This window comes from Syngnathoides biaculeatus, chromosome 7, assembly GCF_019802595.1.
Source record: "Syngnathoides biaculeatus isolate LvHL_M chromosome 7, ASM1980259v1, whole genome shotgun sequence".
NCBI classification, from domain to species: domain Eukaryota; kingdom Metazoa; phylum Chordata; class Actinopteri; order Syngnathiformes; family Syngnathidae; genus Syngnathoides; species Syngnathoides biaculeatus.
Genome location: NC_084646.1, coordinates 5867946 through 5882599, shown reverse-complemented (window position 1 = coordinate 5882599; position 14654 = coordinate 5867946). Strand labels below are relative to the sequence as shown.

At 45.5% G+C, this 14654-nt stretch overlaps 1 protein-coding gene across 2 annotated transcripts in view; it reads left to right on the top strand.

The window, feature by feature from the left end:
- Positions 1-14654, top strand: part of LOC133503189 (protein-glutamine gamma-glutamyltransferase K-like) — a 45343-nt gene that overhangs the window by 19294 nt on the left and 11395 nt on the right. For both annotated transcript variants that reach the window (XM_061824512.1, XM_061824511.1), the window contains exons 4-8: positions 8991-9242; positions 9904-10022; positions 10091-10198; positions 12364-12541; positions 13823-13961. In XM_061824512.1, coding sequence (XP_061680496.1) covers positions 8991-9242; positions 9904-10022; positions 10091-10198; positions 12364-12541; positions 13823-13961 — 796 coding nt within the window. The remainder of the gene's footprint in view (positions 1-8990; positions 9243-9903; positions 10023-10090; positions 10199-12363; positions 12542-13822; positions 13962-14654) is intronic.

The following is a 14654-nucleotide window of genomic DNA, read 5'->3' as shown; positions in this document are numbered from 1 at the left end:
ATTCGCCGAACGAAAATAAGGACGTTTTGCTGCAGTATCAGCCGGGAGGTGGGGAGGGAGATTGACAAAAAAAAAAAAAAAAAAAAAGGGAGCGATAGAAGGAAGGGCGGGCGAGGTTTGGGGATTTTTTTTTTTTTTTTGGGCTACTATCGCTATGGCAACGGCTCCGGGTTGCTACGCCGTAGACGGAGAGGCGCCGGGTCCCGAGAAATCCCTCCGAGTGACAATCCGCCCTCGCGCTTGCCACCCGGGCCGCGTGCGACGCTCGACCTCGGGACCGGAGTGGAGTCGGTTTTTGCGCGTCCCCGCTCGGCGTAGAACCCGTGATGGAATGCGCCCGGGTTGAACTGCACCGCCATTGACGCAATTTGTAATTCAATTTTGTTTTTAATCATTATTTGCTTCTGTAAAGCGCTATTGAGTTTCCTAATTGTGTATGCGCAGCGCTATCTAAATAAACTTGCCTTCAAGGAGACATAATGGCCCCCCCCCCCCTCACCCTCCAACCCCCCCGCAAATTAAAACTGTTCCCAGGTGTTTCAATAACAAGTTGGCAAAAATGTTTGAGAAAGGAACAAAGGCAAAAACGGTTTTATTGTATTTGTGACAGACACGTCATTAAGATTTGTGAATCGACTTACATAGTGCAAAAAAATAAAAAAAGATAAACCGTATGTCTCTTTACACTTTTTTTTGACAAATGTGCAATTAGACTTTTGCATTTTATCTTAATTCTGTCTCATGAATGATGTCTTTTCTGCTACTAGCGCCATTTGTGGCCTCCTAGTATGACCTTGAAGAGCAAGTATAGAGTTTTCAAACTGCGAGCAATATTTGAATGTCACTCCACCCCCCCCCCAGGTCACTAGCGCACGTGCTAAACATAAAATATGACCAGTCCGTTTTTTGTTTTTTTTTTTTAAATTCGCAATCATTTAAAAATACAGTCACTCACGTTTGAAAAATGTACAAGTGTAGTCAGTTAAGCCCGCACATCTAAAGTTGCAGGTGTGGTCCACCGGTCATGCCCGCACATATACAGTTACAGTGTGGTCCACCGGTCGTGCCTGCAGATATAAGGTTACAGGTGTGGTCCACCGGTCATGCCCGCATCCATAAAGTTTACGGGTGTGGTCTACCGGTCATGCCCGCAGATATAGAGTTGCGTGTGTGGTCCACCAGTCATGCCCGCAGATATAAAGTTACAGCTGTGGTCCACCGGTCATACCCGCAGATATAAAGTTATGGGTGTTTTCCACCGGTCATGCCCACAGATTTAAAGTTGCGGGTGTGATTGAATGATTGTTGGAATCTCAAGACCTTAAAATAACTTACTGAGTTGTTATACCGCAGTTATAGGAAAGTCTATAGGACTTGGGTCCTAAAGTTCTATAGTTCATTAGAAATGTTCTATAGAAAATTATTAGCAGGGTTAATCCATCCATCCGTCCATTTTCTTCGCCACTTATCCTCACGAGGGTCGCAGGGAGTGCTGGAGCCTATCCCAGCTGTCAACGGGCAGGAGGCGGGGGTACACCCTGAACTGGTTGCCAACCAATCACATAGAATATTAATTAAAAGGATTTTTTTCCCCCCACACATCATTTTATAAATATCCTACTGTCTCTCACTCACCGTTTTAATCAATCGACATAAAACGTTCTGTTTTGATTTTCATTTGCAAACTCCACCAGTAGGTAAAGCAGCACGCATACCTGCATAGTGCAGCGGGCCTCCCGCATTATAAATGAATCATCGGCGACGAAACGACGCCCCGCGTTTGATCTTATTGACAATGCGACGACTCCGAGCCAAACGCACGCGGAACGTCCACACATAATCCGGAATTATCATTAAAAGCACAAATTAATTCAAAGCGCAACCTGCTCAGCGGAAGTAATTAGTCTCGGAATTGTTTTTACGCGGATAAAAAGGGGGGGGGGCCGGGGGGGGGATTACCATTGAAGGGCACATTTTCCACCGTCCCGGCCCGTTTGATGTGACAGCACAAAGACCCATCCAGCTGGCAACTAATGGCGCCGCCGACATCTGAAAGGCTTTTGACTGCCGACGTCGTCGCGGGAAGCCGAGCGCAAACGGCGCCGTCGACAACAACACCGCGTCGACTTTTGCGGGGCGTTTTGAATGAAATGCAACCATTTGAGGCCAATCGACTTGGCTCGGGGGTGCTTGGAGCGATATTTGAGTCGTGTCTCGTAGGCTGTCATTTTCTTTAAAAAAAAGAAGAAGAAGAGGAGGAGGGGGGGGGGAAGAAAAACGCCATTTGCTGCGAAAGCATGCAAATTGCAGGACGCGCGGACAATTTAGCTATTCTGGCAATGTCACCTGTTGCGGGTTTGAACGCGAGTGCGCGGAATTGTAAATGAGGTCCGGGGCCTCGGCGGTCTGCGAGCCGCGTGACACGTCCGCACGCACACTTCATACGCGCGCGCGGGAAGCTATTTCGGCATCGATTCCGTAGCCTTCGCATCCATCTCGGGGGTTTGGGGAGCAGTTTCACAATTCTGGACTCTGGTAGAGTGACTGTGGTACTATTAACACTCCCCTCCCACCCCACCCCGCGGCTTGAGCCGTTTTAGGGATACTAGTACGACCTTATGATTACTATCAATGCACTAGCGTCTGCTTTGTCCTCACGAGTTCAGTGCATGAATACAACGCATACTGTACGAATGATCTAGTAGGACGGCGGCACGGTAGAACAGCTGGTAGAGCATTGGCCTCGCAGTTCTGAGGACCCGGGTTCGATCCCGGCCCCGCCGATGTGGAGTTTGCGTGTTCTCCCCGGTTTCCTCCGACCACTCCGGTTTCCTCCCACATCCCAAAAACACGCGACATTAATTGGACACGTTAAAAATTGCCCTTAGGTGTGATTGTGAGTGCGATTGGTCGTTTGTCTCCATGTGCCCTGCGATTGGCTGGCAGCCAGTTCACCGTTGACAGCTGGGATAGGCTTCGGCACTCCCCGCGACCCTCGTGAGGATAAGCGGCAAAAGAAAATGGATGGATGGATACTAGTAGCACAACTTTGGCATACTGATGGGCCACTGGCCACTGCCATGGGCGGGGCATCCTGTGAGGGGGCGTGGCCAGGCCACTGACCTCTGACAGCTGTCACAGCTGTGTTGCATTTACCACTTAAAGCCCCACTGACACGCAAAGCATGATTTTGATGATGAACCCATCCATATTTTTACCACACAACGTGATTTTGACGTATACGGCTTTTTGTAACCCCCGCCATGAAAGTCCTCTCGAGGGATTTGTTTTCGGGAAGAAGCAGGAAGTGAAGTTAATAGCAGACGCCCACTCAAGGCAGCCTTGTCTGTTTCTACTAGTTTTACCTGCGGGAAGGTAGCTCTTTGTTTCTTCGTGTTAGCCAAAATGCCGGGTCGTTGTATTGCTGGATATGGTTCGAACACTCGGGAGGATCGATTTGCTCTTCATACGTTTCCAAAAGACGCGGTGAGACGGTCTGAGCGCTCCCGGTGCTGCAAAGTCTCTTTGTGAGTCATGCGCATGCGCGTATATTTTGGAAACTTCCGTCCATGCTTCAACATGTGCCATTCGACAACCTGTCGCCGAGTGTACGTGTTCGTTATGGACGTCTCAGGAAGTATATATTGTGCATAAAGGTTTTTAAAAAAATAATAGTTGGGGGTGGGGGGACGTAATCCTTCTTTCAGCGAGCTCCGGGCTGAGTACGCTACATACTGTCATACGTACTGTCGGGGCGTCTGTTAGTTAGAAGTGATCCGCATATCATCTAAATATGGCTCGAAACGATAGGGTATTATTGCCCCAGTCACTTCACTTCGATTGTGAGATTTTCTCGTCTTCGAAAAGAGCTTCCGTGTCGCAAAATTCGTCCGTCTCCAATAGCAGGTGGCGCTACGTGTTTTCAATGGCGACTGTGCCAGTGTGACGTCTGCTGATGACGTAGCAGGCAATATGGCTGCCACTGGGATGTCGAATGGCACTTCCGCAACTTTGACGCGCTCTCCTTTATATTTGTTTTTTCGTCTAGACAATGAAGTGAATAATGTTCGATGTATTTTTCATCGCAATATCTATTTTACAATGTATATCGGGATGTCAGTGGGGCTTGAAGTACTTGGTCCATTCGTGTCCAAAACGCAACGCAGCTGTTAGAGGTGGCAGCGGCCTGGCCACGCCCCTCACAGGAAGCCCCGCCCACGGCAGTGGCCAGGCCATGCCCATGACAGCTACTAGTACTGCTGGAAAAGTCCTCGATGTTACGGCGAAGAATTTTATGAGACAATTCTTTCAGATTTTTATTTTTCCATGCGTCCATCCATCCATTTTCTTTGCCGCTTATCCTCACAAGGGTGGCGGGAGTGCCGGAGCCTATCCCAGCTGTCAACGGGCAGGACTCAGGGTACACCCTGAACTGGTTCCCAGACCAATCGCAAGGCATATGTGTCAACTTTTCGGAGCGCCAACTTGTATAAAGTACCAAAAAAATCCTTAGAACATATATGTCAAAATAACGGAGTTTTTCAATTCTTTTTATTGTTGATCTTCGTAATGATAATATCTGAAGTTAATGTCTATTTAGTTGGGGGGGGGGGAATGGAATTTTCAGAATCCGTATGATTTTTGATACACGGCCGTATAGGTGAGATTCACCGCAAAATCCGTATGAACTACGGCTAAACCGTACGAGTTGACAGGTATGAAATTGTCAAGTCGTGCAAAGTTACATGCTGTTGACCTACTCGTATACCATAATTGTCCTATTCGGGAGAGGGACGTGCTAGGTCTGTATACTAGTAGGTTTTTTTGTCCTCAATAGGGAGACAATTCAAATGTATATTTTTTTTAATAACTAGTATTGCTTTTCATCTACTTTTACGCAATCAAAGCTGACATCGAGGATATCGAATAAATTGTTTATGAAATGTACAGCTGATTTAGCCAAAAGCGGCACAAGTAGCGTTTCTAGTCATAGTCTGACCAATGAGGACAAAAACGAGCACTAGTACATGAAACTCAAAGTAGATATCTGCGATACGGAACAAAACGCTCAAACCTGCTTCCCATAAACGAGTTGTGTTGCCGCTTAATCAGAATTTTGAATGTGATGAATGTTTGATTCCCTGGGAGCGATGTTGGGGGGGGGGCAATCATTTTAGCAGGAACTCTTTCAAATGCAACATCAGAATCCCTCAATTTGAATCAAGCAGTCTCTTGTGCGTCTCTAAGTGGACTGTGGCACACTTACTAAAAGTATGCTAAATGCGGTATATTATGATTATGGAAAATTGACTTTTCTTGTCCAATATGCAAATTTCTGGGTCTCCGGAGCGGCCGCCTTACCCATCAACTGCGAAATTATACGACAAAGTTGTGCCGGGGCGCGTTTTCCGTGTTGCGACGCTACTTTACGTAAATTGCATTCCCGCGCAGAGTTCCTCCGCGCACGAATCGTCAGCTAGCAAGGGGGCGAATATCCGCCGCTTTCCAAGAGACGAGCGGACTACGGGGGAAAAGCCGATTAGCAACGCGTCCAGTTCTGCCTTGAGATACGAGTGACCCAATTTATGAGTTTTTCGAGATGCAAGATATCATCAAGCTCATTGTTAAACTAAATATGGAACAAACACAAGTGCTTTAAGAACGTCACCGCTAGCTTAATGGTAACACATGATGGAAAATGCCATTGACGAGCTAACAGATTTTAACCATTGTTACACTAAATATGAAACAAACGGAAGTGCCTTAAGAACGTCACCGCTAGCTGAATGCTAACACATGATAGAAAATTCCATTGACGAGCTAACAGATCGCGCCGGTATTTGTGCCGTTTTAACCCTTTACGCGCTGGATATTTGAACACAAGCAATGGAGCAACACTTGCAGACAGGCAATATGACAATACTCGCTGGCATGTCCGTATATAATCCCGTCTTTACTTGACGAGAAATGACCCAAGTCACAAGTTCTGCCTCTGGTTGGTTGTTTTTCCTCAGGCGCGCTGATTCCTTGAATATCAAATTAGAGCCACCAAATGAGGCCAGAAATGGCCTTACCGTGAACTACTGCAATAATTACTTTTAATAAAAATGATACAAGGCGGCACGGTGGGTCAGCTGGTAAAGGGTTGGCCTCACGGTTCCGAAGATCCTGGTTCGATCCCGGCCCCGCCTGTGTGGAGTTTGCGTGTTCTCCCCGTGCCTGCGTGGGTTTTCTCCGGGCACTCCGGTTTCCTCCCACATCCCAAAAATATGAAACATTAATTGGACACTCTAAATTGCCCATAGGTGAGATTGTGAGTGTGGCTGTTTGTCTCCGTGTTCAGGGTGAACCCCCACCTCCTGCCCGTTGACAGCTGGGATAGGCTCCGGCACTCCCCGTGACCCTCGTGAGGATAAGCTGCAAAGAAAATGGATGGATGGAAAAATGATGCAAAGACATATTTTTTTTTATTTTCAGAGAGGAAAGGAACACATTGGAGGGGGAAAAAAATTATTCGGTTCTCAAGAATTTTGTGTACGTGTATTTTAATGGGCAAAATGTAAAATTGAAATGAAAAGTTTTCCATTAAAATCAAATCAAAATTCATTTCAAGCGGAAAAATCCCCCCCGTCAACAACAAGTTCATTATTTCGGGCTTAAGCTCGACGCGCTCGCGTTTGCACTTGCGTCAGAAATGTTTGTTTTTTTCCCACTACCCGTCGCTCGTTTTGATATCTTTTTAGCACGACTACCTCCTCGGCCCTCATTAGCGAGTGCGGCGGGCGCACGTATGTCATCAAGAAAAATTATGCGGCCCGAGTTATGGAGCTTGTTTAAGGTGATCCTTCCGGGCATCCGGGCTTAATAGCGTTGGATCCAAACGGCAAATTACCGCACGCGCACTCAGCGCTGAGATCAAATGATTGTCTGGTGGGAGCGAGTGAGATCTTTTATTTTATTTTATTTTTTTTTAGGTCATCCTTCCATTTTAGCGAAGACATGTGGAACGCTTCAAAGGCCACTTAAGCATTAGAATGTTCGCTTTCACTTCATTAGGTTGCTTCAAATCCCGCCTTGGTTTCGTGCCCACGCTCGGAGATGACAACACTTTATCGTCTTTCCCCGTTGACGCGGATAATCCGTTCCGGCCGGCGACTTGGCGAGAGCCGAAAGAGGAGTCGAACGTCGACGCCGGCGTTCGCGGTGTGATTTTTGGATTACACATTACAAAAACGTGAAAAATGGGACTTTGGTAGTTACCAATGCTTCTAATTTTGCCAATATTATTTTATTAATATCACCTTTAAAGGGCCACCGTAACTTACTGTGACTTTCCCGTAGTACATATGTATCATACTCAGAACTGCTTTTAACATTTTCATTGACTGTTTTTTGAAAGGGCGGAATGGTGGATCAGCTGGTAAAGCGTTGGCCTCGCAGTTCTGAGGTCCCGGGTTAGATCCCGCCCCACCTGTGTGGAGTTTGCGTGTTCTCCCCGTGCCTGTGTGGGTTTCCTCCGGGCACCCCGGTTTCCTCCCACATCCCAAAAACGTGCAACATTAATTGGACACTCTAAATTGCCCCTAGGTGTGATTGTGAGTGCGGCTGTTTGTCTCCATGTGCCCTGCGATTGGCTGGCGACCAGTTCAGGGTGTACCCGGCCTCTTGCTTGATGACAGCTGGGATCGGCTCCAGAACTTTCATTTACCCTTGTGAGGATAAGCGGCTAAGAAAATGGATGGATAGATGTTTTTTGAAATGAGATGTTTCTCAGGTCCTAAAAATAATATGTCAAATGTATAATTGAAGGATATGTGTATTTTATTTTATTTTTTATTTTTATTTTTTGTACTTGTATTATTATTGTGGAGTGTCATTCCAAGAGTATGTACAAGTATCGTAATTTCCGGCCTATAAAGACGCGACTTTTTTCACACGCTTTCAACCCTGCGGTTTATGCGGCTAATTTGAGCATTTTTATTCTAACGGCCGCAAGGGGGCACTCTAGCGGAACAGGTAAGAGTGAGACTGGTGGAATATATGTGCCGAGGAAGTGACTTTTACCGGTCTGGCTCTGTTAGTGCTGCGCTAGCGTGTTCCTGCCGTGTCTATGATTTTTTTTTTTTTTCTTTTTACCATTGTTTTTTTTTTTTAACTGGTCCTGTTAGCGTGGCGCTAGCGTTAGCGTGATGCGAGCATTAGCGTGGCGCGAGCGTTAGCATGGCGCTAGTGTAAAACTCTTTGTGTACTGTTTTTCTTTGTAAATATCTCATGTTTCAATGTGGGTTTCAATGTGTGCAATTGCGGCTTTTACACAGCTGCGGCGTGTGTGTCTATACCCATTGTTATTTCCTTTACAAATGTACTGGGCGAGGCTTATAACCGGGTGCGCTCCGTTGGACGGGAATTACGATATCGGTGTAATGCAGTGTTGTTTTACTTTTACCGACAACCTTAGTATTAGAATAATTTGTGATGGTGTTCATCAAAATTGAGTATTCATGTTTATTTATCAAGTAAAGGCAGAATTGAGGATTTAGCACATCTGTGGAACGGCCGTGCAGAAAATGACCGGTTTGTGCTGATTGTAACACAAAGACATTTCAAAGAGCAGGTGTCTCTGTAACGGACAAAAAAAAAAAAAATGTCTGATGGTTTAAAAAAAGGAAGAAAAAAAATCCCTTTGTGCGTACCCTGCCACAGACATGTTATTAACATGCCAAGGAACCATTTTCAGCTGTGGCAGGAACAAAAAAAAAAAGAAGACGAAATGTCTTTATTTTACTGCCAGACGGCATTGTGAGTGTTTGTTGTCACCGTCCAAGCAACGGCAACACGTTGTGAAATTTCCTGACTCTCGGTCTTGTCCAAACAAAAGAGGTAAGGAATGCAGGTGGGGCCGCCGAATAAACACGCGCGCTTTCAAAACGGCGTCATACGAATCTCCGAGGCAGAGCAAACACGTTGACGTCTGCCTGCCGTCCCTTCAGGCCCTCTGCCGACGGTGTCAAAAGGAACCCACGTCATTATCCCTCTGGTGGACGAGCTGCAGGACAACCTCTGGCAAGCCTCCCCCAAAGAGTGGGACGGCGCCAGGATGAAGCTGTCCGTCAGCTCCCCGGCCGGCGCCGCCGTCGGCCGCTATCGCCTCCAGGTGGAAACGGAAAGTCCGGGCGGGCGGGCCGTTTCCGTGCACGACCCCGCTAATGACTTCTACGTGCTGTTCAACCCCTGGTGTGACGGTAAAAACGCAAACAAGCAAACGAACAAAATCCGCTCTGTCCAGGACCGCGTCTAAAATCCAGATCTGGTAGCTTGGGTGTCAACTAAATAATTTTAATTGGACATAAATACATGGACCTGGATCAATAAGAGGTCTGCCTAATAGCACGATGACCCAATTCATTTTTTTACATTTCTGGCAAACAAGAAAAAGCTCCACAAGGGAGAGTAAAGTTCCCTGGAATCGACCCGACCAGAACCTGAATGAAGAAAATATTTTGAGCAAGAAAATCTGTGTGTTGATTTTTTTTTTTTTTGTTTGTTTGTTTTTGTTTTGTTTTAATTAGTATTTTCACAGTAGCTTAAAAATTAGGCGAGGCAATCATGTTCTTAGGCTTAAAAAAAAAATCTAACGAGCTGAACTAATTATTCCTCATTATCTTAGCTTTGGGGCAATTAAAAGCTCTAATATGATTGTGATCTATTATCATATAAATCTGACATTCCTGCATAAGATATGTCTTTTTTTTTTTTTTTAAACAAAAAGTGTACTACTCCATGAATGACATTTTTTATGTCTTTTTTTTTTGGAGCAGGCACTTTTTTGAGAGTCCAATTTTTTTCCTCAGAATAATATCATATTTTTTAATAATAAATCTAGCTTCTTTTCCTGGTTGCCAGCGGACGCGGTGTTCATGGACGCCGAAGACGAGCGTCAAGAGTACGTCCTCAACGACGTGGGCCGCATCTATTACGGCACGCAGGACCAAATTGCAGTCCGGACGTGGGACTACGGACAGGTGAGGCGCACGCCGTCGACCCCGGTTTAACGCGCACGATCGACAAATTCTGATTTTGACTTTGACAGTTTGACGACGGCATACTGGCCGCGTGCCTCTTCGTCCTGGAGAAGAGCGGAACTCCTCCGTCCGGTTGGGGGGACCCCGTCAACGTGGTCCGAGTCGTGTCCGGCATGGTGAGAGAACGGTCCCTGAAAACGGGTTCGGTCCCCGCCGAGCCGGACGGCTGTCGACCGAGTATTCGATAAAGTTGACAGATGCTTGTAATATACAGGTAGACCGTATTTGCAATTTTTTTTTTTTTTTTTGGGGGGGGGGGGGGATTTATAGTAGTCATATTTTAACCTGTGCGGCTTTCTGGTGTGTTTCAGATGTAATTGGAAAGCTTAGCGAGAAACGCTGTCTCCTTGAGTAAAAGTCACTTTTTTTCTTTCTTTCTTTCACCGCGCTTTTGTTTTTCACGAGTGAAACTCCAAAAGATTTAAAGAGCCATTCCCGAAAGGCCTGTTTCTGTGAAACGCTTTTGACAAGTCTGCCAAAAATCTTTTGTTCGGGAGCGCTTTCTCCTTCGCCCCGGATAATCCATCCACCTCGCAGTTTGCAAATTTGAGTTGAGGTCACGGAGCAAATTCGACTTGTATCTCAAGGCACCGCTGTGCTGGTATGATTATCTTTAATATTCATTTCCGGTTAATTTTACATTACATATAGAGGAGCCTTTAAACACATTTGAATGGAGAAAAAAAAGTTGTCCAAATCCTACCAACAATTTTACGATTTATGTTTATAAAGAAATAATTTGATGAACGCTCATATGTGTTTGGCACAGTTTTACGCAAACCTCTGCATTTATCCTGGCTTGCGACCGGCCTAGTCCCCACGGTCCTCGTTGGAGTTGGAGTCTTCCTACTTGTGGTCCAATGTAGGCTTTGCTAGCGTTAGCTCGTCGTTGGTTATTTAATTTCCCTCTCAATGGTTGGTAAGTGTTCCCGTTGTCTTACCCCTTGTAGTCCAATGTAAGTCTCGCTAATTTTAGCACGTCGCTAGGGTTAGCTCATCGCTAGTGTTAGCTAGTCTTTGGTTATTTAATTTCACTCTCAATGGTTGGTAACTCTCCTTGTTGTCTTACTCCTTGTGGTCCAATGTAGGTCTTGCTAACATTAGCTCGTCACTAGCATTAGCTCGTCGCTAGGGTTAGCTAAGCGCTACCATTAGCTGATCGCTAGCATTAGCTCGTCGTTGGTTATTTTAATTTCACTCTCAATGGTTGGTAAGTGTCCTTGTTGTCTTACTCCTTGTGGTCCAATGTAGGTCTCGCTAACGTTAGCTCATCGCTAGCATTAGCTCGTCGTTGGTTATTTTAATTTCATTCTCAATGGTTGGTAAGGTGTGGTATCTTCCTTGTGGTCCAATGTTTGCTAACGTTAGTTCCGCAGCTTGTTAGTCTCGTCGTTGGTTTTTTAATTTCCTCTCAATGGTTGTAAGTGTCCTTGTCTTAATCGTTGTGGTCCAATGTAGGTCTTGCTACGTTAGCTTTAGCGTCTCGTCGGTAGCATTAGCGTCGTTGTTATTTTTAATTTCTCTCAATGGTTGGTAGGTCCTGGTCTAATCGTTGTGGTCCAATGTAGGTCTCGCTAGCTTTAGGTCGTCGCTAGCATTAGCTCGTCGCTAGGGTTAGCTAAGCGCTAGCATTAGCTCATTGCTAGCGTTAGCTCGTCGTTGATGATTTAATTTTACTCTCAATGGTTGGTAACTCTCCTTGTTGTCTTACTCCTTGTGGTCCAATGTAGGTCTCGCTAGCATTAGCTCATCGCTAGGGTTAGCTAAGCGCTAGCATTAGCTCATTGCTAGCGTTAGCTCGTCGTTGGTTATTTAATTTCACTCTCAATGGTTGGTAAGTGTCCTTGTTGTCTTACTCCTTGTGGGCCAATGTAGGTCTCGGTCAAGTTAGCTCGTCGCTAGCCTTGGCTCGTCGTTATTTAGTTTCACTCTGCAATGGGTATAAGTGTTACCGGCCACAGAAATGGGCAAATTCGCTTCAGACTTTTCACATGTACGTGACAAAACAGGTGGATAAAGATAACACGCTGTGGCGAGCCCTAACAGGACAAGCCGAAAGGAAAAGAAGAAGAAGAAGAAGAAGGTGTTTATAGATAAATCATACACTTAATGTAGTCGTATTTTATTTGACAGCAGCATTTGTGACAACAAAATGTTTTCGGCGGTTACTAAGATGCATGTTATACTTTGTGAGCTTCTGGACGTCCGCATTTGAAATGATTTTATATAAACGTAGCATCTGGGCCATTCTAATCCGTTCCCGTCATCTTCAATTTTATAGATCAACTCTCGTGACGACCAGGGTGTCGTGGAGGGAAACTGGTCGGGGGATTACAGTCAAGGAACGTCTCCGACCGTCTGGAGCGGAAGTATGGAAATACTGACAGAATACCACAAAAGCAACGGCACTCCCGTCAAATACGGCCAGTGCTGGATTTTTGCCGGGATCGTCACCACAGGTACATAACGAAGGTTCCCGCTTCAGATACTTGAGCGTCTTTATTCACATTATTGGTCGCTTTTGAGCGTCTCATTGTCTGCCGTGAGTGCACACACTTCACACACAGAAAGTCGCTAGGGTTAGCTCATCGGTAGCATTAGTTCGTCGCTAGTGTTAGCTGGTCGTTGGTTATCTAATTTGACTCTAAATGGTTGGTAAGTGTCCTTGTGGTCCAATGTAGGTCTTGCTAGCGTTAGCTCGTCGTTAGCTTTAGCTAAGCACTAGCATTAGCTCGTCGTTAGCTTTAGCTAAGCACTAGCATTAGCTCGTCGTTGGTTATTTAATTTCACTCGGCAGAAGTGGAGAAAGTTGAAGTTGAGTGTTGTGTCCACTTGTCCAGCGTCCACTAAGTCCCCAAGGTCCTCGTTGGAGTTGTAGTCTTCCTAATTATGGTCCAATGTAGGCTTTGCTAGCGTTAGCTCGTCGCTAGCATTAGCTCGTCGTTGGTTATTCAATTTCACTCTCAATGGTTAGTAAGTGTACTTGTTGCTTTACTCCAATGTAGGTTTCGCTAATGTTAGCTCGTCGCTAGGGTTAGCTCATCGCTTGCATTAGTTCGTTGCTAGCTTTACCTCATCACTAGCGTTAGCTTGTCGTTGGTTATTTAATATCATTCTCAATGGTTGGTAAGTGTCCTTGTTGTCTTAGTCCAATGTAGGTTTCGCTAATGTTAGCTCGTTGCTAGCATTAGCTCGTCGCTAGGGTTAACTCATCGCTCGCATTAGTTCGTCGCTAGCGTTAGCTCGTCGTTGGTTATTTAATGTCACTCTCTATGGTTGGTAATTGTCTTTTGTTGTCTTACTACTTGTGGTCCAATGTAGGTTTCGCTAACGTTAGCTCGTCGCTAGCTTTGTACCCTGAAAATGCTTCTTCCCTTCGTATAAGTCCACTGGCACGGTGGCTTTAGAGCGCCTCGTTGTCTGCCGTGAGCGCACACACTTCACACACAAAGACCGTCCTCCATCTTTCAAATTTGGGAAGTTTTCGAGTAACGCTTTTCTGGACATTCCTTTTCACATTACAGCGACATTCTATTCTATTACGCTATTACTGTACGACGTGCAAAACGTATGATTATAGATGACCGGAACCGATTATTGGCATTTCCATTCATTTCAATGGCAAAGATTGATTTGAGATACAAATCACAGAAAAAAATGTCGAGGTACCATTGTAGTCTTTTTCTTCTCCACATAGTATTTTGTATACTGACGCAAAGGTCCCCCGTCTTTGTGTGCAGTGCTGAGGTGTTTGGGCATCCCCAGCCGAACAGTGACCAACTTCAGCTCCGCCCACGACACCGACGTCTCCTTGACGACGGACGTGTACCTGGATGAGGACCTGCAGCCCTTGGCTCATCTGAATGCCGACTCCGTCTGGTGTGTGCGCGCTCTGTCCGGAATTACGTTTTGGTTTTAAACTGACAACACCGCTTCACCCAAGTGGAAATGGGTGACTACAGCCCAGCCAAACAATAAAAATATCAATGAAAAATACGTATATTAAAAGAAAAGAAGTGGTATTGGCTCGACGTGAGCCTCGCTGCCGGGGCGCCGACTTACATTCTGGTGTCATCATCGCCAAATAGCTTTAACTGACTTCTGGGGCGCGGATGTGACCGACATACATCGATCCAATTCTCCGCTCGCGTTTGCGCACGGAAAAACGAAAACGGCTCGAAGTTCCGTCGGCGGGTTATTCATTAATAATGCAAATATTGATTGTTAAATGGCGTCGGGTTGCCCCGGACGGGCTCTTTCTCGCCGAGTGATTTAAATCCCCCGAGGATTTCTTCTTTAAGGTTCTCAACCGCTAATGGGGCCATTATGGGAAATATGTAATTTATTATTATTTTTTTTTTAATGAGTGCATCCTGACTTTGCAAAAAGCAGCATTTTGGCACATTGTGAAATATTCTATTTACAATTTGAAACTGGGATTTCAAAATTAAGAGTTTCAAGTACAGTACGGGCTCGGTTCCCGAACGTCCCCGTTCTCGAACAAATTGGTTTTCAAACGAAAATTTTGAGATTTTATTTTATTTTTTTGCTCCTTTTTTTTGAACGAAAATC